This window comes from Phyllosticta capitalensis, assembly GCF_038381095.1.
Source record: "Phyllosticta capitalensis strain CBS 128856 chromosome Unknown BKA78scaffold_1, whole genome shotgun sequence".
In the NCBI taxonomy this organism is placed as follows: domain Eukaryota; kingdom Fungi; phylum Ascomycota; class Dothideomycetes; order Botryosphaeriales; family Phyllostictaceae; genus Phyllosticta; species Phyllosticta capitalensis.
In genome coordinates this window covers 3,053,000-3,073,683 of record NW_027117439.1, presented here as the reverse complement: position 1 = coordinate 3,073,683, position 20,684 = coordinate 3,053,000, and the positions used below count along the sequence as shown (strand labels likewise).

At 53.1% G+C, this 20,684-nt stretch overlaps 7 protein-coding genes across 7 annotated transcripts; all 7 read left to right on the top strand.

Moving 5' to 3' along the window:
• Nucleotides 1-546: 546 nt before the first annotated feature.
• BKA78DRAFT_359599 (uncharacterized protein) lies at nt 547-3,775 on the top strand (the record flags this gene model as incomplete). Its single annotated transcript, XM_066892384.1, has 8 exons — nt 547-1,132; nt 1,182-2,199; nt 2,249-2,360; nt 2,410-2,502; nt 2,550-2,641; nt 2,700-2,779; nt 2,824-2,933; nt 2,991-3,775. The coding sequence occupies 8 exons, from the start codon at nt 547-549 to the stop codon at nt 3,507-3,509; spliced, it is 2,610 nt and encodes an 869-aa protein (XP_066749775.1). The 3' UTR covers nt 3,510-3,775.
• A 193-nt stretch (nt 3,776-3,968) lies between these two features.
• On the top strand, nt 3,969-5,320 carry BKA78DRAFT_303445 (uncharacterized protein). The gene has a single exon (XM_066887541.1). The coding sequence runs from the start codon at nt 4,367-4,369 to the stop codon at nt 4,859-4,861; it is 495 nt and encodes a 164-aa protein (XP_066749774.1). The 5' UTR covers nt 3,969-4,366; the 3' UTR covers nt 4,862-5,320.
• Nucleotides 5,321-5,651: 331 nt separating this feature from the next.
• On the top strand, nt 5,652-6,219 carry BKA78DRAFT_340266 (uncharacterized protein). Its single transcript, XM_066890315.1, has 2 exons — nt 5,652-6,030; nt 6,094-6,219. Exon 1 carries the CDS (start codon nt 5,712-5,714, stop codon nt 5,991-5,993), a length of 282 nt encoding a protein of 93 aa, XP_066749773.1. The 5' UTR covers nt 5,652-5,711; the 3' UTR covers nt 5,994-6,030; nt 6,094-6,219.
• A 2,191-nt stretch (nt 6,220-8,410) lies between these two features.
• BKA78DRAFT_291687 (uncharacterized protein) lies at nt 8,411-8,899 on the top strand (the record flags this gene model as incomplete). Its single annotated transcript, XM_066885937.1, has 2 exons — nt 8,411-8,650; nt 8,714-8,899. 2 exons carry the CDS (start codon nt 8,411-8,413, stop codon nt 8,897-8,899), a joined length of 426 nt encoding a protein of 141 aa, XP_066749772.1.
• Nucleotides 8,900-10,109: 1,210 nt separating this feature from the next.
• BKA78DRAFT_19205 (uncharacterized protein) lies at nt 10,110-11,211 on the top strand. The gene has a single exon (XM_066883600.1). The coding sequence runs from the start codon at nt 10,317-10,319 to the stop codon at nt 11,079-11,081; it is 765 nt and encodes a 254-aa protein (XP_066749771.1). The 5' UTR covers nt 10,110-10,316; the 3' UTR covers nt 11,082-11,211.
• Nucleotides 11,212-13,858: 2,647 nt separating this feature from the next.
• BKA78DRAFT_19194 (uncharacterized protein) lies at nt 13,859-15,621 on the top strand. The gene is made up of 2 exons (XM_066883597.1): nt 13,859-14,183; nt 14,244-15,621. Exons 1-2 carry the CDS (start codon nt 14,002-14,004, stop codon nt 15,355-15,357), a joined length of 1,296 nt encoding a protein of 431 aa, XP_066749770.1. The 5' UTR covers nt 13,859-14,001; the 3' UTR covers nt 15,358-15,621.
• A 2,094-nt stretch (nt 15,622-17,715) lies between these two features.
• BKA78DRAFT_227154 (NLI interacting factor) lies at nt 17,716-18,234 on the top strand (the record flags this gene model as incomplete). The annotated part of the gene is made up of 1 exon (XM_066883702.1): nt 17,716-18,234. A coding segment is annotated over one exon (519 nt), but the record flags the coding sequence as incomplete, so codon positions are not given.
• Between the last annotated feature and the right edge of the window lie 2,450 nt (nt 18,235-20,684).

The window sequence follows — 20,684 nt, the reverse complement described above, 5'->3', positions numbered from 1 at the left end:
CTTTCCCACCAGGTGCCGTGCCGCATCGCCCAATGTCAGGCGGAGTCGCTAGCACTCCGGAACTACACTCACCTGTTCCATATCCGCTCTCTTCGAACTTCGCGAAACCATCTTACCTTCTCTTTCTGACTCGATTGTCAGAAGTCACCCGATAACTCTGACATCTGAAAAGAAGGATTCCACGCGCCACTGCGGTTTCCTCACGGCGCCCTCAATTGCTCTCCTTTTCTTCTAGCAGCGCTCTGGTCCCGCGCCACAGCTGCGTTTGAATGCAAGTTGGTCAGTTTCACAACCCGCGCATTTAGTTTCCTTTCGAGAAGCTTTTGCTCTCGCTCTTACTTTTGCTCTTCCGCCATCGACGACCGCTCGGACATCTCTCGGTCGGCGTCTCTTGTTCAACAACTCCATCCACTGTTAGCGGCCGCTCAACTTGCTAATCTCATAACAGTCTCGTCGACATTCAAGCATGCATCAATGACCAGTACGCTGCGCACGTGATTCACAGTTGGCTCTGAAGTCGGGTTGAACATGTTGCCCGACCCAGCTATGTACGTCGACAGTGAGAATCCCATTCTCAAGTTGACGGAGACGGAGACAAACGGCGCCGCGTCTCAGACCGTTGACCCTTCTTTCCTCAGTGTCCAAAGTCAGACATTGAAAGCCGCTGGCGAGACTGATGAGCAGGACTTACCAGACGCGGCTGAAAATGACAAATTTGACTCTTCAAGCGATTCGTCAGCACTATCCGTCAGAAGCGAGGATGCTTTTCCAGAAGCATTCCCGACCTACCGAACGAAGGCATTCGTCGTTATCAACAGGGCCCCGCCGCCCAAGTCGAAAGCCCTGCCATATAGTTCAAGCCGGACAGGTCTCGTCTACGACGTCAGAATGAGATTCCACACGGAACCTCTCGATGCAATGTTGAGCGAAGATGATATCCATCCGGAAGACCCTAGGAGAATCCTGGAAATCTATGACCAGCTCGGAGAAGCAGGCCTGGTGGATACCTCCAAGCATCACGTCCCTAACCTCGACTTTGCCCTCTGGCGGATCGACGCCAGAAAAGCCACTAAAGAAGAGATTTGCCTCGTGCACACGCCCGAGCACTACGAATGGGTCGCAAGTCTAAAAAGTACAGACATTGACTGAATTTGGTGAATTGAAGCTAACTCTGTTTCTAGATGAATCACAGGAAGATCTCAATGTGATGGCCGCCAGACTTGACTCGATATACCTCCATCCGACAACGTTCTCTTGCGCAAGCCTCTCGGCCGGCGGTGCCATTGAGGCATGTCGTGCCGTCGTTGCCGAACATGTTAAGAATGCCGTGGCAGTCATTCGACCACCGGGCCACCACGCGGAACATGACCATCCCGGAGGATTCTGCTTTTTCAACAACGTCAGCATCGCAGCTCGAGTATGCCAAGCCGACTTTGGCACTACGTGCCGCAAAATTCTCATTCTCGACTGGGATGTGCACCACGGAAACGGTGTGCAAAGAGCTTTTTACGACGACCCCAACGTCCTTTACATATCTATACACGTCCACATGAACGGCACCTTTTACCCAAACAATAGCTACGGTGACCATACGCACTGTGGCGAGGGCAAAGGCGAAGGACTGAACGTCAATATTCCATGGAGCTCGCAAGGCATGGGCGACGGTGACTATTTATATGCATTCCAGCAGATAGTCATGCCCATCGCACAAGAATTCAACCCGGATCTGGTCATTGTCGCTGCTGGCTTCGACGCAGCCAAGGGAGACAGATTGGGGATGTGTGAGGTGACGCCTGCTTGTTATGCGCACATGACGCATATGCTCAAATCCCTAGCCAAGGGAAAAATTGTCGTCTGCTTGGAGGGTGGCTACAACCTTCAATCGATTGCAAAGTCGACAGTCGCCGTCACTCGGACACTCATGGGAGAGCCTCCAGAGCGAATTGACGAAGACATTGAGCCCAAACCCCTAGGGCAAAGCACGGTCGAATTGGTCAAAAGATGGCAATCAAAGTACTGGAAATGCATGCGCTCGAGGCAAAACGAGAACCAGATGGTGAACAGCCTGCACGCCCGGAGAGTACATGATATTGTGCGGCAGGCGGACAGCGCAGAATTCTGGGAATCGTTTAGGATGACGGAGCTCTTCATTCTGAGGGATCGCATATCAAAGAGCTTCGAGAAGCAAGTACTGGCAACGTGAGTGATGAGCAACTCCCAACTCTCGTCATGCTAAAGCAAATTCTAGGCACAACTTTGCCGAGGCACGGCCTCTACTTATCATATTCCACGAACCTCCAGAGACCACAGCTTTGACAGACCCTCAGAGCGCGAAGCTGAGCCTCCATAATATCTTTGTGGTCAGTAAGCCTACAAATCATCTGCTGTCAAGAAACTGACCTGATAAAGACGGACGTTACCAAGACATATATCGCGTGGGCAGTCAAAAACGGATTCGGTGTTATTGATGTCAACATACCAGAGCACGTAACGGATCCAGACGTGAGTACTTTTGCCAATCAGTGGAAATCATGCTCAACATTCCTCAGATGCCACCCGAGTTTGTCGAGGGAGCTTCGACCGATGAGCGTGCTGCGCTGACAAGGGAGCTGGCCACGTACCTGTGGGACAACTACATCTCGTACGTGCTGCGATGCATGCATTATTAAGTCGAGCTTCAGACTGACAGAATTTAACAGCTTGGGAGATAGCACCCATAAATTTTTCTTGGGCGTGGGCGCACCATATTCGGGCATCCTAGACCTCCTGGGCGAGAAAGGTAACAGCAAACTTCAAAGCTCTATCTTCAAGGCTAATGCCCAGTAGACGACTGCGCAGAAGAAACAGACTACGTGTTTGCCTTTGTAGGCGACCAGCCATTGGCGGGAATCAAAAAGCTGACAGATGACTACATCCCGGCCTGGTATCAAGCTGTAAGTGGAACCCCCAAGAGCTCAGTCTTTGGACTTCACTGACCACACCTACCACAGCACTCTTCAGTCTTTGTCAAAGATGGCCATCATGCTTTCGATCCAAGTAGGACGCGCAAACTGCGCAAACGGTTTGGCAACGTCATCCACTCGCCGCACGCTACGATTCCGAATATGCTCGAAGCGCACAAAAATGAGGTCTTACTCAAGATGCGCGAATTAACGGAAGACTGGCGAGAAGAGCAGGAAGCACACAGGGCGAAGAAGCTGAAATCGGAGTCATTGTCCGAGGCCAACGTTCACAAAGCCACCGCTGGCTCCGGCCATCACCGAAACAACTCTTCATACAGCAGTAATGGCGGTTCTCTCCAAATAGATCCGTCTGCGGGCCGGGAACGCGACGCCGGCTCCAAAACGCCCCGAAGCACGCCGGCGGCGTTGCGTAGTCCGCATCGACCGCCGCCGCTTGGAACTTTCACCATCACGCCGAACCGACGCGCAGCGAGCGCAGGGCTGGGCGGGAACGGAGCGGCCAGTGGTAGCGCAAGCCCGGCAAAGAGAATGAGGGGGAATGAGTGATTAGAGGCTGCCATTTTACAGTGCGAGTTCACAGCATGCATGGCATGGAACACAAGTGGAAGGGATGCGGAGCACGTCGGAAGAGAGCGAAGACACGCGAGTACTTAGACACCAAGGCGTAATACGTTTGCGTGCCTTTTGCTAGCTATTCCACATGAATAGACATACTCACAGAGACGCTGTCTATTCCACTGTTTGTTGTAATTGCCGAGTCACTGGCAGGGGATGCATCATCTGAATTGGTGGCCGGGTGACCTGAAGATTCGAGAACTCGCTCGACGGTTGGCGCGTAGTACCGCTGCAACAGGTGCCATCGAAGGAAAGCAGGAGTCTTCCAGTGAGTGCGATCATTGAATGATTGGCTGTAGTGATGACCAAAGCATACCCAGCAGATCAAGCGCCTTCTTCAGTCGCTTTTATGTAACCCCACCAACAGCGACCAGGCACGCCCCATTTCCAACAGAACCCATGCATGATTTGAGCATGCAGTTGATCTTTGCGACGCCACTGAAATCCATGGTTGGAGCGCTTAAGCTCTCCGTACCCGGGCTCAGCATTGTTCATCCATCCCTGACACACAATCGAGCTCCATGACATGCACTGATGGCCTCATGCAAAACTTGGAGGCAAGTGTCATATTCATTCCCCAGAAAATCTAGAATTTTTATCGCCAGTTAGGCCAGATGTACCATGACCGACTGTCAACCATGGCATGACCCTACTCATGGTATGTATGCCCCCATGATGTGTCATCATGGTATGCTTGCCTCCGTTCTGTGTTCCTGTTCCCCAAGGCATCTCCCATGCATCCCCCTTACAAATGCCATTGAACTGTCTTTCCACCAGATTTTCTACCCATGTCACCCTATTCCTCTTCCTTCTTTGCGGCCGCGTCATCCTGGTCGGACTTCTTCAGCTCTTCGCATGTGGCATGGCGCTTTGCCATGTCCTTGAAGAGGTCTTCAACTCCAGCCCTCCAGGCCCTCATGTGCTCTTCATTCACGTCGGCCTCTCCCTTGTCAAGGATGCTGCGAAGAGTGAGAGCTCGCTCTGAGTCTCCCATGTCGAGAGCACTGCTTCGAAGATATTCCGCGAGCTCCTTTCACATACAGTTAGCGCCTGTAAGAATTGCAGGACCAGGATTCCGTACCTTCGACTCCTTCTTAATCTCGGGAATCTTGCAAATTTCCTTGAAGGCCTCCACTGCTTCAGGCTTTTGGCACTCCAGCTTCTTCATCTGCTCCAACATCTCTGAGAGCTTGGTGTCCGCCTGCTTCCTTTTCTCGTCCAGCTCGGCGCGATGTTCCTTCTTCCTCTTGATCTGGGACTCAAGTTCCTTGATGACGGTCTGATTGTCTTCCTTGGCTATGATGAGACTGATCTTATCGGATGAGCTTGACAGTGAACAACCAAAATGGGAAGAGATCCTCACTGAGTTGCGGAGTTTCCGGTGCACCAAGAAGGTAGATTCGCAAAGCACTGCTGTGAAGCGAGCAAGGAGGGTGTACTTCGTGGCGGGTTTTGGACGAGTTGGGTGAGTTGATGTATACCCGCGGTTACTCTAGGTGGCTCAGCTCGACAGCAGTGGATGTTGGATGGATATCTCTGACGATGCAATTTCGAGGGTGAGGATGAAGTCGTGCGTGGTGTTGAAGAAGGAAGGCCGCAGTTTTAAGGACAGAATTTTGACCGTACAAAGCACGCGAGTACATTACCTACCTCGCTCCTGCCTACTTCCCAATAGATTCCGACCTGAGTCTTCGCACTATTTAAACCCGCGGTCCTTCTACGACGCCACTGCACTCCACTCTCCGCTCTTCACTTCCCTCTTCTCTGCCACTCCTCACTTTCTTCGTATCTAAAGCCTTCAGATCCACTTCCGCATTGACAGAGCCATGCCGCCAACACGGACGACACGGGTATGTGATCCATATCGTCGCTTTCGCATCGATATGTGTTGACGATGACATGCTCTGAGCGGTACAGGAGGCCAAAAACGCCATGCTTAAGAAGTTCAAAAACCTGGCCTTCTTCGGAGAAGCAGACCCTGGTTTTCCAGTATGTGCACGTCCTCCCGTTTTTGTCTCAGCTTTCTAATCATTTGTTTTGAGCAAAATAGAAATTCCTCAGTGGTTTGACTAGGTCACCGGAGGCGCGGGAGGTAGATGCAAGCCATCGCATCGCAAGAGAAACTCAAGACTAATGCTATTTGGAAACGATCAGAGAGAGCGCATTCGGCAACTGAAGCAAGAGCTCAGGCAACTCGATGCCACAGTCGATGAAAGTGAGAGGCAGCTCGAATTGGCCCAGGACAAAATCCGCGATGTGGAGTCATACATCAAATTCATTTCGGACCCCGACATCACTGGCTTTCGCACCCTTGTCGTCGAAGAGCACGCATCGAAGTTGCGGAAGTTTCACGCATTTCTGCTCTTCTTGAAGGAATCAGTCGACGAGCTTCACAAGCCGAATCAAGAGCAGTAGTCACTCCATGTGGGATTGCCCCTGGACTCCACGACCAGTAAGTGATCTGCTGAGACAAGCATCAACCAAAGAAGCCAGCGACTAACATCGGGTCCGAAAGAGTGAACAAAAATTTGGAAACGTACCATCCATGGCTGTGGAGGTATGACCTGGGGCATGCTATCAGGAATCTGATCTCGAACAGATCATGAAAAGTGGACCAAAAAGCGGTTTTACAGAATTGGACATACTATGAGGTCATGCCGTGGGTGCCTGTGAGGCAGCACACATGGTGGAGTGGGTTTTAGCTAGGGAGGGAATACTATCAGCTCACAGCTGGCTTCAATAGTCAGCCTTCATGCGATACTCCCCTGGATGGTCTATGGTGATCTCATTCTTATTGGTGTGAGTGAGATCACGTCCATCCTCATGTACTTGCCGCTGATTTTGTTAAGTGCTTAAGTGGTCAGTACATTGAATCCCAACGCAAATATCTCGCACCGACAGCCTAGTAAAATGAGTTGAAGTAGAGCACGTGGATTTATGCTCTCAGATAGCTTAAATGCATAAGATCACCAAGACCCTAAAACCTTCCAGTCTGAGACCGCCCTAGAATCGCTAAATCCATCACCGACCATCGCGTTCTCGACTCATGACTTCAGATGTATTTTGAGGCCCGTCTCTTGGCCTTGGGTACCCTGATTCCCGTCTCAGAATTCTTTTTGAGCTCTTTCTTTGCCCTGGTCCGCCATGACGAAGGTGAAGGAATCGAATTCGAGAAGTTTGAGCTTTTGGCAAGTAAGACGTGGATTCTTTTGTGTCCCAGTCTCGTGTGTCGTATTGCTTGTGGTCCTACAGCATCCGGTCTCATGAGTGACATGCACAAGTGGCATATAGAGGACTCGGAGGCAAGTGTCAAAATGAATTTCCAAAATAATCAAAGCTTTTATGGTGAGTTGAGCCAGTTGTGTCATGGCCGACTGACCACCATGGTATGCCCCCCTGTGGCGTGTGCCCACATGGGTATGTTGCCCCCATGATATGCTACCCTGGTATGCTTGACTCTCTGGCATACCCCTCATGATATCCCCCATGCATCCTTGCATGAATCCCACCTGTGCATGTTCGGCATGTATCCTCCACGGTATGCCCTATGATGCACCATGTCTGTTCGCCGTTTTTCTGTCTCAAAGAAACTGCTGGAGCATGAAATTCATGCTAGAATGTTGCTGTCTTTCTGCAGCTTTTGGTTCATTTTCTGTGTCTTGTGAGCAATCCATGTGAAGCTTTGCTGAACAGAGCTTACTTACCAGGTGTCGACCCGAGTCATATCATATCGAGTGACTACTCATCACCCGTCCAGCGAAAACCGTTGTGCGCCTTCATCATGTGCTTCAGATAGGCATGATGCTTCAGCGAGTCTGGCTGAAGTTCCTTGGTGACGATCTTGTTGAGTTCGACGCTCGTCCAGAGGTCGACCTCGTATTGCCATATCGTATCCAGTTGTAGTTGGTCCGACATCTGACGCTTCTCAAGTTCGTAGTTCCTCTTCTGGCCTTTGGCAACTCTGGCCATGAGATCTGCAAGTCTTTCTTGGAGCTCGAGGATCTTGGCTTTTTTCTGACGGGTCGTGAGACATCTCATATCATAAAGTGGTAATGATTTTGCTTGCCTTCTGCGATTGATCCTCCTCATCCGAGAGTGGCCTATACTTTTTGAGGATTGCTGCTCTAGTTGCCTATTCGTGTCGGCAATCATATTGGCGAGCGCCCCAGGAAAAGCAGGAAACTCACTACGCACAGCTGAAGTTCGGACCGGTGACATCGCCTCGTCGGTGAGATGGACTCAGGATGATAGTATTTGGCTCGACAGGGCCGGAGTGCATTGAAATGTGAGTGAGGTTTTGGGTCGGTTGGCCAGAGAGAGTTGAGTTAAACGTGGAGTGACTGGAGTGAGATTTCGAGGTCTTAAATAGACCAGAAGAATTAGGGCCCCGCTTCTGGGGTGATCTGGAAGCGACTCCGTGTGCACTTGCCAATTTTGTTCGGAATCTGCCAGCCGCTCGACTGTGTCCTAGCGAGCGTCTTTTGAACAACAGGCTTGATGCTTCTCTTCAACATACAACCTACAACTTCACTCATCAACAATCATCAAGATCAGTACCATCTCTCGGGATATCAGCGTCGATTGATATTGAGTTGGCTGTTGGCCATCTATCTTCATCCTTGGAGCTGAATCTGCCCCCGGTTCAATCAATTCAACCTTCACCACAACAAAGCCATTCAGCGGCGATCAAGCCTGCCTACATGTGGCTCGCTCTCTTCACAAATTGAATACAACAAAGTATCCCAAAACCTGGGAAGATCCTTGTGCGTACCTCTTCTTACGGATCTCTCATCAAGAAGCTCACGTGAGCAGGCAGCCTACTCACCTTCATCATGTCCAACAAACAGCTCGACGATACTATCAAGGCCTTAGAAGCCAAGATCAAGGAAGAAGAGGAGGAGCTCAAACGTCTCACAGACAGACAGATCGAGCTGGATCGAGAGCATGAGCATGCATCGCAGCGAACCCGCAGGCAAAGCCTCAGGATGATCTTCGCCAGTCAGGCTGACCTGGAAGCAATGGAGGCCTACAAGAAGACCTCGGAAATCCCCAAGATGAACAAGGAGTCGGAGGTTGGTATCATTTCCGGCCGTCATTGCCAATACTGACATTTTTCATGAAAGGAGATGCTACAGACTCTCGGCAGCACTCTCGACCAAGTCAAGCAGGACATGAAGAGGGAGAATGACGGTGCCAAGGAAGTCGGAGTTGACCTGGTCTACGAGTCGATGGCGAAGTGCCAGAAACTGGCGGAGAGCAACTGGACGATGGGATCCATGGAGGCGGATGAGGAACCGAAAACCGAGAAAGAACAGAACTAGGTTGGTGTCGATCGGGAATCTGGCCAACAGTGAACTATGGGCCTTTTCAGAGGCATCCGTGGTGGTGCACTCGATTGAGGTGCATGTGTTTGGGATGCTTTTGGCTGAGGGGAATGGGCATGGTCCAACGGATTGAAGGATGACCGATGGCTGAAATCAAAATACAACTAGCCTTCAAAACTGAGATTGGTCTCCTCTCTCTGTGGTTCACATGATGTGGTAAGGGTCACATGCGTCAGCAAGCTGGTAGGGTTGATGTAGTGGGAGGGGAGGCTGATGGCCAGCTGAGTGGCAGTTGAGGTTGGGTAGGTGCTCAATAGCGGGCAAAGTCTTGGGGTTGAGATTGAGGTTGCGGGTCGTAGGTGTGGTGGTGAAGAAGGAAGAAACCAGAAGTCTGCAGGGCAGAGGGGAAAGTCTTTTATAAAGATACTTCTGCGTGTGAAAGCGTGACGATATTTGGCACAAAACGTGCTAGTCAGGGACACGACTGGATTTGGCAGGAACACAGTGGGCGACGAAAGAAATTGCTAATCCGGGAATCTCTGTCACCAAGTTAAAACACGTAGAGACGTGGAGTTCTCAAGCGCCTGATGCGTTCAACATAGAGAGAATTTTTTTCTTGATGGGTAGTCACAGGGAGCATTCAAGCGCTTGCGTCTGAAGGTGGTGCGACCACTTGAAGCTAGGCCTGGGTTGAATCTCTTTCCTCACCTACTGTGGGAACTCTGGCTCGCTTACTCACCTAAGTTGGCTTGCACTTCATCTTCCTCCTACATGTACTCTTCCATCTCGCTACCACCCATCTTTATTCCTCAATCATTTGCTCAAAATTCTCTTGACATTCGCGGCGGTAATACTGCTCTAATCATTCCTATTCGAATCCTCACTGACGCACCATCTACGTCGCTGACCAACTCCAGCAATCATTTGCAAGGTGACCGCGATAGTCACGGCACATCATCTGGTCCACTGGGCTTCCGTCAACTCAACCGCCTGAAGTGAAGCCTTCATATCGCAGCTCTCAATTCTATTCAGCATTCCGTTTCCGGGTTCCGAGGACCTGGACTCCATAGCTCTCAGATTCAACCTGGGCGTGCCTCCACATCACCGTACATCCACGCGGCAGCGCTCGACTTCTTGCGCCTCTGGGTCTGGAGAGCACATACCATCTCTCGACAGCCAAAGAGATCATGGGTGAACCAAGAGAGCTCGCCCACGCCTCCACATCGGACGATGAACTCAAACGGACCCGCGTCAAAGCCGTCGGGTTCACGGCAAGAGCTTCTCAGATCCTCGCGGACTTGAAGCGATTCCATGCGAACTTGGAAGAGTTCCACAACAACGTGAGCATGGGGGTTTCACTGCTCATTGACTACCTCAATCGTCATACCCTGAGACGGGCAAGCCACTGGACGACATGAGAATACCATCGCCAACTGAGCTGCTGGAAAGCGTTTTGAGGGAGGACTTCAGTGCCGACATGGTGGCCGACGACATCTCACGGGGCATATCATGCTATGCAACACACGAGTATGCGGTTTCCCTGAGCCGGCTATCAAAGGAGCTTGCCATGGCTCTCTCAAACCTCAATCGACGCAAGAGTTCCGTGTTCCAGAAAATCGACTTGATCACGCCAGACAGCGACGACGAGGCCGTCATGGCGTTTCTTGCACGCGAGAAGGCCATTGAGAGGCAATACATGCAGATGGTCCATGTTGCTCAGATGATGTACAAGGAGCACCGTGGCAAAATTCTCTCAGCCTACAATAGGTGTGTCAACCTCGTCGACCTTGAGTCAATCAACGAGTGGGCATCCAAGAGCCCCGAAGGGCAGCAGAAGGAGACTGAGAGGGCACGCGAGGACATCGAGTCCCATGCGAAGCGTGGTGGCATTGTCGGGCTGGTCTGCATGGGAGCGAGCATAAATCAGCTCGTCCGCCAGAAGCTGACCGCAACCATCATCCAGTTGGAAGCCAACTCAAGGGCCATGTGGGAATCGCTTGCCATCTTGCGGGAGATGATTCCTCCATTGGACGATGACACGAGTGACACCGATTACCCCGATCACCCCGAAGACGAAGATGACGAAGATATGGACGACAGCCATGATGAAGATGAAACAGATGACAGCGACGACAGCGATGACGAAAACGAGACGGACAACATCGATTGCATGGATTGATGGCCTGATTTTGGTAGTGCCTCTACCAAGCTGCGGTTCACTCCAGCGCGACATTGGAGGTAGATCGAACTGCAAGGGCGAGTTGGTTGGCATATTTGACAAGGAGGCTGGACTCTACCGACGTCTGAAAGACTCCATGAAGGGTTTCGGAGCAAAATGGAAAGTGATTGAAAAAGCGGGCTGATATTCGAGGACTTGACGAGGCAAAGTGGTTGAGGAGGGATGGATGATACTGACTGAAAAACGGGAATGGTTTCACTCAATCACTGCGAATTTTGACTGCCGTCTCCGTCGAGGGTTTTGGTTTCTGCGCCAGCTTCTTTTGACCATGATTCCCGGACGGCACATCGACCTTCACCCATGGCATGGCATCATGTCGGCGGCATCGTGAAATGTATTCATGAGCAGGCCCCGGGTAAATGATGATGATACCTCGCATGCCATGGTTTCGCGGATGGTTTGCTTGACAATAGTATGCACCCAAAGAGACACCCATAGCATGCACCCACGGTGTGTACCCATGGGATACTCGCCTAGCATACGGTAATGGCATCGCAACCCCATGTCCTGGCTAGTAGCAGAAGCAGAAATCTTCCACCACCGAATGATTGATCGGGTAATTCCATGCGTGGCATGCAACACGTATCATATGCCCAAGATGAAGTTAGCAAACACCTATGATCCTTCTTCATACAGTCTGTGAATGGGCAAATGGCTGTTTTGAAACAGAGCAGCAGTCTTGAATCGGCTTCCGACGGTGCGTTTTCGACCTGATGGCCCGCAAGATGATCTGGCATCGTGAACGTGCTTTCGGTCGGGATCCATTCGACCGGGGTCCATGCGTTCACGGGACCTAGATCTATCCATTAGACCCTGAGGAGTGTGAATGCTCTTTTCCCATGCTCTTCCTACAACACGATGGTCCCTATGCCGCGGTCTAGAATGCTCCAATCCATTCAGCCCTGGGGAGGGTGGCAGCTTCAAACATTCCGTTTCAACAAACGAACGCGCAGAGATGGCGTGTCATATTCTCAAGCCTCAAGGTCTCAAGCGGCGTCAAAGTGGCACAGCAACGTCTCTCGAAGACCTTTGTCTTGGCATTCGCGGGGGACACGCGGCAAGCCGAGCCCAGCCCAGCCCATCGGATTTGAGGCAGCTGCTTGATAATGTACGAGAAGACGCAATGGCGAATCCTTTGCCACGCGTGGGCCGTCGGTCACTGCCGGATTGGGAAGTTGCAGGCGGAGAAAAGACGAGCGGAGAAGGGCTGATCGGAAAAAAGCAAGACAAGTGGATCTGCCTTGCGGGGAGGGGCCAAAGAGTGAGTTGTTGGGAAGTGAGACGCGTGGATCGATAAGGGGTTGGAGCTAGGGTCCAAGGGGGTGGCACTTGGCCAAGTCATGATGCAAGGGGGTGTGGGGGAGCGAGATGTCGATGTAGCGGTGGACGGAGCGGGAGGAACGTTTGACGAGGGGCAAGAGCGGGGGGACGGACGTGTCAAAGCGCAGAAGAGTTTGGGTAGCGTGTTCTGGGAGATCGGGTAGGCGGCAGTTCATCAGCAAAGTATACTGGGCGAAGGAGGAGCATTGGAGGAGGCCGGGAGGTGTTTCGGGCCGTAGGTTGGAGTTGGCGTTTTAGCGTTTCGAGTGGCTGAAGACAATCGCAGCACAAACCCCCCTCATTGTGCAAAAGGAGGCACCTCAGGCCCGTTAGTTCGGTTTCGCAGGCAGATCGGATGCGTCATGGCAAACATGTCGTGTTTGGCCGTCGTGGTGCAGTGTCTTGGCGGGATGGGTCTCGTGGTGCCTCCTATCATCTCAACAATGTCTGAGAAGGGTAAGGGACCGGGGTGAGCAGAGCAAGGCCGCCAAGAGGTGAGCGACGACTTGACGACGACGACGATGATGTTTTTTCGAGTCTTTTGCAAGATTTGTGTTTCAGAGGGCAGGCCGTTGAGCCAACAGGGCGGCCCTGGGAATGGAGAGGGCAACGGCGGCCAACGGGCAAAAGACAGCGGCGGTGGGTCGCAAGGCCCAGCCCGAGGGCTCAGCTCCAATAGAGCACGGGGATATGCTCATACTGGAACCTGGAAGCACGCGGCGGGCGAGGCCTCGCAGCGGCGGCAGCGTCAATAAAAAGCACGAGCGCTGCACTGTTGATTGTTCTCGTGTTGCGGATGCCGAGGGAGAGGGCGGGCGTGCAGCTGAGGAGTCGCAAGAAGGAGGAACAGTCAGTGACCAAGGCGGGCCAGGCGGAGGCGTCTGAAACGAACGCTGCCAGAGTCAGACCCTTTTGATGCAGCGCAGGTCAGCGACGATCCGAATCCCACTCCATTCAACTGACAGTCTGTGGCTGGTTTGTCAATTTGCAGTCAGGCCTGGGGGGCGCTCGACTGTTGAAACCGTCTGGCGAGAAACGCTCAAGGCACCTCTCCACGTTCTCGTTCTCTAGAAGCACTGAAACAGGCGCGTCTTTGTGAGCCGAGGAAGCCGATGGGCGACACCAAAATTAGAAATTGCACAGCAGGCAATAGTTGTGAGGTGCTCAATTTCCTGGCGGCGATCTGCTGGTGGCTCGCTTCTCAGTTCGAAACACGCGAGCGCAGGCCCTTGTGTAGCTGACACACATCGCACTCTTCTGCGACGGCCAGGAGCGTTAGCCGCACACGGCTACGCCCAATACAGCGTCAGCTCCTGATCCAAACCCCTGCACCCGCCTGGGGTATCCCACTAGTCCTGTCCGTGCCAAAGCGCCCATTCCACTCTCACTGTCCATTATCGTCGTCGACTTCCTCTCCATTCGCTCTACCTACCCTGCCTAGCCCAAACCCTCCATTTCTTCTGTCCACCACACCCTCTCTCTCACGATCCTCACCCTACCCAGAGAGCTCGCGACCTGCTCTCACTCTCCTCCATCCACCATGTCGACCGCCCTCGCTGCCCCGCCCGCTCCTCCAGCCGACCACGGCCACGTCTCTCCGCGAAACTCGTCCACCATGGGAGTTTCTCCCAACTCCAAGGCTGGCGGTCGCTCCTCCAGCGCCCACAGTTCGCCCACGACTAGCGAAGGCTCGCACAAGGACGGCAAGCGCTCTCCCAACTCGTATGCTCCCACTCGCACCAACCCTCTTGTGCATAATGGCTGATTGGTGTACTGCTGCAGTACTCGCAACACACATGCGCCCAAGATTGTCGTGAAGAAGGAACCCTCGTCGCCCGACATGCCTGCGTCGCGGCACCGCCCGCGTCGACTCGATCTTTCCAACAACATGTCCGTCAGCTCAGCGACCCTGAGTGCTCGCCCCTCTGCTCCTCTTACAGGCAAGGAGAGCGCCGGCTTGGCCATGCACGATGTCGGATTGGCCTGTCTGTCGCCTGGATTTCACACTCAAGACCCTGCCATGCGCGAACAGTTGCAGCGCAGCATAGACGTGAGGGATAGGCAAAGACAAATAATCGAGGCTCGCCAAAAGGGTAAGAACGTTCAGATCGAGGCTGGCGAGGCGTCACGGCACGTAGAAGGAAACCCTTTCAGGAAAATGCCCGCCTCATCGCGTCGCAAGGGTCCTCCTCCTGGCTTGTCAATCGCGACCCCTTCGGCCCAGCAGTTCGCCAACGAGCGCGTCATTCAATCGGCTCCCCTCAACCAATCGTTCACTGGAATGAGAGCACCGCAGTTCCAGGCCCTTTCTAGGCAGGTCGCCAACCAACCTTCAAATCTTTCCCAAACTTCGCACATCCACCACGTTCCCGCCAACCAGACCAACAATCGCCTTCCTCCCATTTCAGACGTGTTCGCCGGAGAAGCTCTCGCACCGCACCGCCGCAGCCCTGGAAACGCCAACGGCCATCAACACCCTCTTCCTTCTCCTGGTTTCCCTCACAACCCCCACGGCCACCCGCAGACTGCTCGACCGCGCGAACACCGATCCGCCGAGGAAGCCCTCCAGCACTTGGCCGGCGGCCGTGACGACCTTCTTCCTCGAATCGTTCACTACGGCGGACACCAGCCGCCAACCCCACCGTCTCCGATGCCCGGCAAGTCCCAGAACAACCAAAACCTGCAACCATCAGCTGCCGAGCTGCACCGAAGCAGCAGTGGTCGTCGCCGCACGCGCGAGGAGTACGAGCGGGACGCCGGCACGCCGCCTCTGGGTCGTCAGGAGAGGCGACCAGGGCCCTTTGGCGAGGGGCGGGATAGCCCGGAAACGCAAAAGAAGAAGAAGGAAGAATTCATCGCTCTCTGCGCACGCGCGTGGGACCTTTTCCACTCCTAAATCGGTCAATCGCCTTTTTCACCATCGGCTACGCCCACGCTTTCAAACCTCTTGACTTTGTTTTTCAAATCAGCGTATTTTGCGTCTTGTGGCAGCGTTTTGACTGGAGATGCGGAATTCTGATCTCCCCCTTTTTTGCTCGATGATTGTTCAGTCTATCGCTACCATTTAATACTCTGAGGAAGTAATACGGGACCAGCTTTCTTGCTCAATCTCTTCGCCAGACCAAACCGGCAAAGTTGATGAGAGGAGACGGATTTGGCCTTAGGACGAACATCTTTCCATGTTCCCACGACTGGATGCCTCTACGACGAGGATCATTCACGCTTTGGAGTTTTAGCTCATGATTTCGGAAACGCTGGGTCGTCTTTTCTGCATTTTGCGCTCCTTCAACTTTACTCCGCTTTGGAGGATTTCGTCATTCGTCTTTGAGCTGATTCCTTCTCATCTTCATTGACCCTCCCGAAGGAGAGGTCGCTGTCAGAGTACGGCTTAGGGCGCGATTCAATCGCGGTTTTGGCGTTCTTTCTACTGTTCATATAGGGTTTGATTTTTGGTGGGATAGCTTGGAAGGCCCGGTCTCTGCTCTGGAATAAGGGGGATTTTTTTCAAAAGGGCGCGCAAGGGATGGGGTGGGCACGGGGTAGGAAATGGAGAAAACACTTGATCTTTGGGATCTATCAACACATGTTTGCCAATCGTGCCTGAAAACGTCGGGTTCGCGCGCTGCCTTGGGATTGATGAGTTGCATAATGGCGGTTCCAAGCGCTCGGATAGCCGATCGACCCGCACCCGTTGGCATCCACCTCTATTTTGGTGGTTTGCATGTGATTGGACCCTGAGCTCTCACCCGTCGGAATATTGTTGCGCCGACAAACTACAATGGCCGCTCGTTTGGGCGGGTGCGTGCTTGGCTCCCGCCTGCGCGTGGCAGATGCTCTCACTTTGGAGGTCCGCATCGCGTCCGCGCGACATCATTGCGCGTTTCCCACTTCACCACCTCCCCAAATTTTCTGCCGCCCATGCCCGCTTTCAACATCTCTCCCTCAACCCTGTTCCTGAGGTAAACTTGCAACCCCTTGCGCCTCAGCCAAAGTCTTGCTAACTTTTGACAAGATGGGCAAAAAGAAGAATAAAGCGAAGCAGCTGGCGCTGAATGCCACTCAGGCGCAAAACCAACCTCAACCTCTCTCGAACCCTCCGCAGCCATGTCCCAATGGCACCGCGTCCAGTGCAGTCACTCCAACCACCGGGACCTCGATCGCCGCGCAACCTAAGAAGAGGCGCCGAATGACAAAGGCTGAGAAAAGGCAGCGTCGACTGGAGCTGGGAATTGGCAAGGAGGCCGAGGCCATGAGGCGGGAGGTGGAAGATCTGAAGCGCGACGTAGAATCGCATCGAGCTTCGGATCTGAACTGCCAGCCTCCTGCCTCTGCTACGGCATTCTTCTCAACCGCACCCTCAAGCCAGGACACCAATCAATCACAGCAGTCGCAGCGAAAGGCCCGGAAAAGCAGCTTCGTGGGAGACGCACTGCTGAATGTTCTTGAAGAAGTTCAGGGAAATGAGTTCAGCTTGCCCGAACATGTCATGCCAATGTCGGCGCGAAATGGACTTGCCATGGATGGCAGCAACGACAAGCCGACGTCAGAGCGGGACGTGTCTAGGACAGACGAAGCACAACAGCGTGGTCAGGATGCTTCAATGGACGCCTACAACTTCGCGCCCCAGACAATGCCACATCCCGCTTCTACCTTCCCTCAAAGCACACCCGGAGCTCCATATGGCTATAACATGGCCAATGCGATGTGGGATTGGAACAATGCATACGGTGCGAACTTGGGAGAAGGACAGCAACCTGCACAAACATATGGATACCAGTACCAAGCACCTACTTCACAAAGTCAAGTGCCTGTACCCATGGCAGCAGTTTGGGGACAACCCCCTGCGCTCCCACCCGGTTTCCCACAGCTGCCAGTACCAATGGACCAAGTTGCATACCTCAATCCTGCGTGGCACATACAGGGTCAGCTTGGACCGGGCGGTATTGCTCCCTGGATCTCCCCGCATCAGCGGAGGGCAATGTCAGTACCTTCGTGTCAGAATTGGACCTCGCTTGCCAACAATGTCAGGGAACCTACTCAATACCGTGGTTATGCTACTGACAGTCAGACGCCGCCATGGAGAATCAATGCTGATCCGAAAGGACAGAGTGTTGCCGCTCGATCGATATCCCCTCGCAAGTCACAGCAGGCCGAACGACCGAACAAGCCAGGACCACCGCGTCCGAATCCGTCTCCCCAATATCTGGCTCAATCGCAGAGGGGATCATACCGTCTCACTGTCCCGCAGCACCTTCTCATCGTGATTGATCTCAATGGCACTCTTCTTTTTCGACCGAAAGCCCGACAGTCGTCCAACTTCATCCAACGACCCTTCACCCGACCCTTCATCTCGTACCTCTTTGCAAACCATACCGTCATGGTGTGGTCTTCGGCACGACCCGAGAACGTCAATCGCATGTGCAACGGACTCTTCTCGCCTGCCGAGCGCAAGCAGCTGAAGGCAGAATGGGCCCGCGACATGCTGGGCCTGTCCGCAAAGCATTACAACGAAAAGGTCCAGGTCTTCAAGGAGTTGAGCAAGGTGTGGGAGGCAGCGGATGCGCAGCAGTGGCATCCGCAGCACATTTACGGAGAGCGTTTCGACCAGCGCAACACGCTGCTGATCGACGACAGCGTGGAAAAGGCAGCCTCGGAGCCGTACAACCTGGTCGAAGTGGACGACTTCGAGGCCAAGGAGGACCAGATGAGCCGCGACGTGCTGCGCGAGGTGGCGGGCTACCTCGAGGACGCCAAGTTGCAGTCGGACGTGTCGGCTTGGTGCTGCGCCGGCAACAGGTTTGCGTACGGCAAGGGCTGGGACCGCGAGTGGCAGGAGGACGCTGAGGCCCCGTCCAACCCGCCTGATCAAGTCTCGTCTGGTAACCTTGGCGATGGTCTTGTGCCAGCTTCTCCCCAAGACACGAGTCAACTTGGCCAGCAAACAGGCGGAAGGGTCACTCGCTCCCAGAAGAAGAGACTTGTCCAGGAGGAAAACGCTTCCACGCCCATCTCGTCTGGTCAGCAAGGTGGCGTTCTCCTGCCAGCTCCTCCGAACGAAGGAGGCGACGGACAGGCACCAGGCGTCAAACTCAGTCGCGGCGCAAGGAGAAACCTGCGCAAGCGACAGGAGGCCGAGAATGCGACTCAGCCATAAATAGGCCATGCTCCAGGGGAAGAAGACATACTTGCTTACTTACTCACGACGGACGAAGGATATTCGAAGACCCTCCATTTGCTTGATGGAGCGACATATGCACGAAGACCCCCAAAAAAGTAGCTCAGGGGTAGCGATTCAGGGGGAGCGACCTAAAAGCGTCTTGCATTGAAGGCGTGAGGAGCCTCGAGGAAGGGCATTTGCAAGTTTTTCTGGCTGGCTAAATGAGCTTGTAGCCAATGATAGATAGCGATAGATACCAAAAGCAGGACTGCCGAATAAGTCCGTCCGTCATTGACTTTGGTTCAGTTGACAGTTGTTGTCTCGCTGGTATGTTCGAATGCTCCCTGTCGTCGCGCAGTAAGACTTGGTCAAAACTTATGCAGACACTTGACTGTTCTGGACTTTGCTCCTGCAGAGGTGTTTGAATGCTCCCTGTCATCGCCCCCCCCAACCACATCATGACTTGGTCAAAAGCCAGAGCCAGCCATACCTACATCGAGAGTGTTGGACGTCTGAATACTCCTTGTCGTCGCGCACTCAGGAGTTGACCTGACCCTGCTCTTCTCTTTCTCTCTCTCTCTCTCTACATCTTGTTCTGCTCGCGTGTCTGACTGCTCCCTATCACTGTGCGTTGGGACTTGGTAAACGATTTCAGTGTTCGCGGCGCGAAAGCACTTGGCCATTTGACTATGTGTTTTGCTCAGACGTCTGAATGCTCCCTGTCCGGCCGCAATTGGGACTTGGCCGCTCCCCATGTGTTTTGTCGAGGCGCTTGAATGCTCCCCATCTTCGCGCAGCTGGGACTCGGTTGAGGGAATTGGTCACTTATCTTTATCGGTTTCCAACAAAGGTATCCGAATGCTCCTCATCCTCGTGCAGTAAGACTTGGTCAAAACTCAAGCTTATATCATGCAGTTCTAGACTTCTCTCCTATAGCTACCAACAGCCAAGTTCCGCAATTCCAACGCGCCACAAACCGCCACAGGCTCGAGACAGCCCTGCAGCTACTGCACGTCGCCAGCCCGACTACTATGCTCACCGTTGCACTCATAAGCCTCCAAGGCATGGAGTGGCAGCTTATAAAGGGCCATTCTGCCGTCTAGCTTAAAAGTGAACCAGAGCCCAATATCAGCACCTCTCTCAAGGCCTGGAAGGCTATCACGAGCAACTGAATTTTCATTGGTCGCTTCGGCATCTTCGTCAACCACAGGGACGCCGTCGGCAAGGGACCGTCCAAGCCTCTCTAGAGGTATTCGAATGCTCCTGGTACTAAGTCAAAATCCATACCTACATCTAGAGTGTTGAATTGGATGTTTAGTTGCTCTTCATCATCCTGCATCCAAGGTTTAAATTAGTCGGCGGCTGCTTCTCCCTCTATTTCTACTATATTAATGCGTCTGACTGCTCCCTGTCACTGTGCGTCTTAGATTTACCAAAGATTTTGATGTGCATGTGTGTTCAAAGCACTGCATTGTTTCCTTGTCTGGTTTATTAGGAGGTCTGAATGCTCAGTGTCCTCCTGCGTTTGGGACTTGGTCGCTCCCTATATTGGTTTTGTCGAGGTGCTTGAATGCTCCCTAACTTCGCGCAGCCGGGGCTTGGATGTAGACCAGTTGTGACGTGCATAAGGACTCGGTTGCTCCCTATGACCTGGCCATGATGCACCAAGACTTGTTGGAAGAAATGTTTAGCGGCGAGAACATTTGATCTCTCAGCTTCTCCCATTTTCTTGCCAAAAAATTACCATCGCGTCAGTTTTACCTCGCCCCGCCCGCACGCCAATGTCAACAGTATCACACCAGCACCAACAAGCCATCTTTCATCCCTTGCGAAAATGACCACTCATTCGTCCTCGACCGCTGTCGTGTCCGCCAACAAATTCAACTCCACCGACACTCGGAGGTTTCCTGTTGTCGTACGTTGAGACTCAGGAGCGAACAAAATCGCAGCACGCAACGGCACTCGAGGACTCCTCGCGTGCGCTCTCTTGGGCTTGAATACTTTTAGGTTGACTGGTATGGTTGCCAAGAATTCATCTCTCATTTGTCCTACAATTAGGTCCTCGT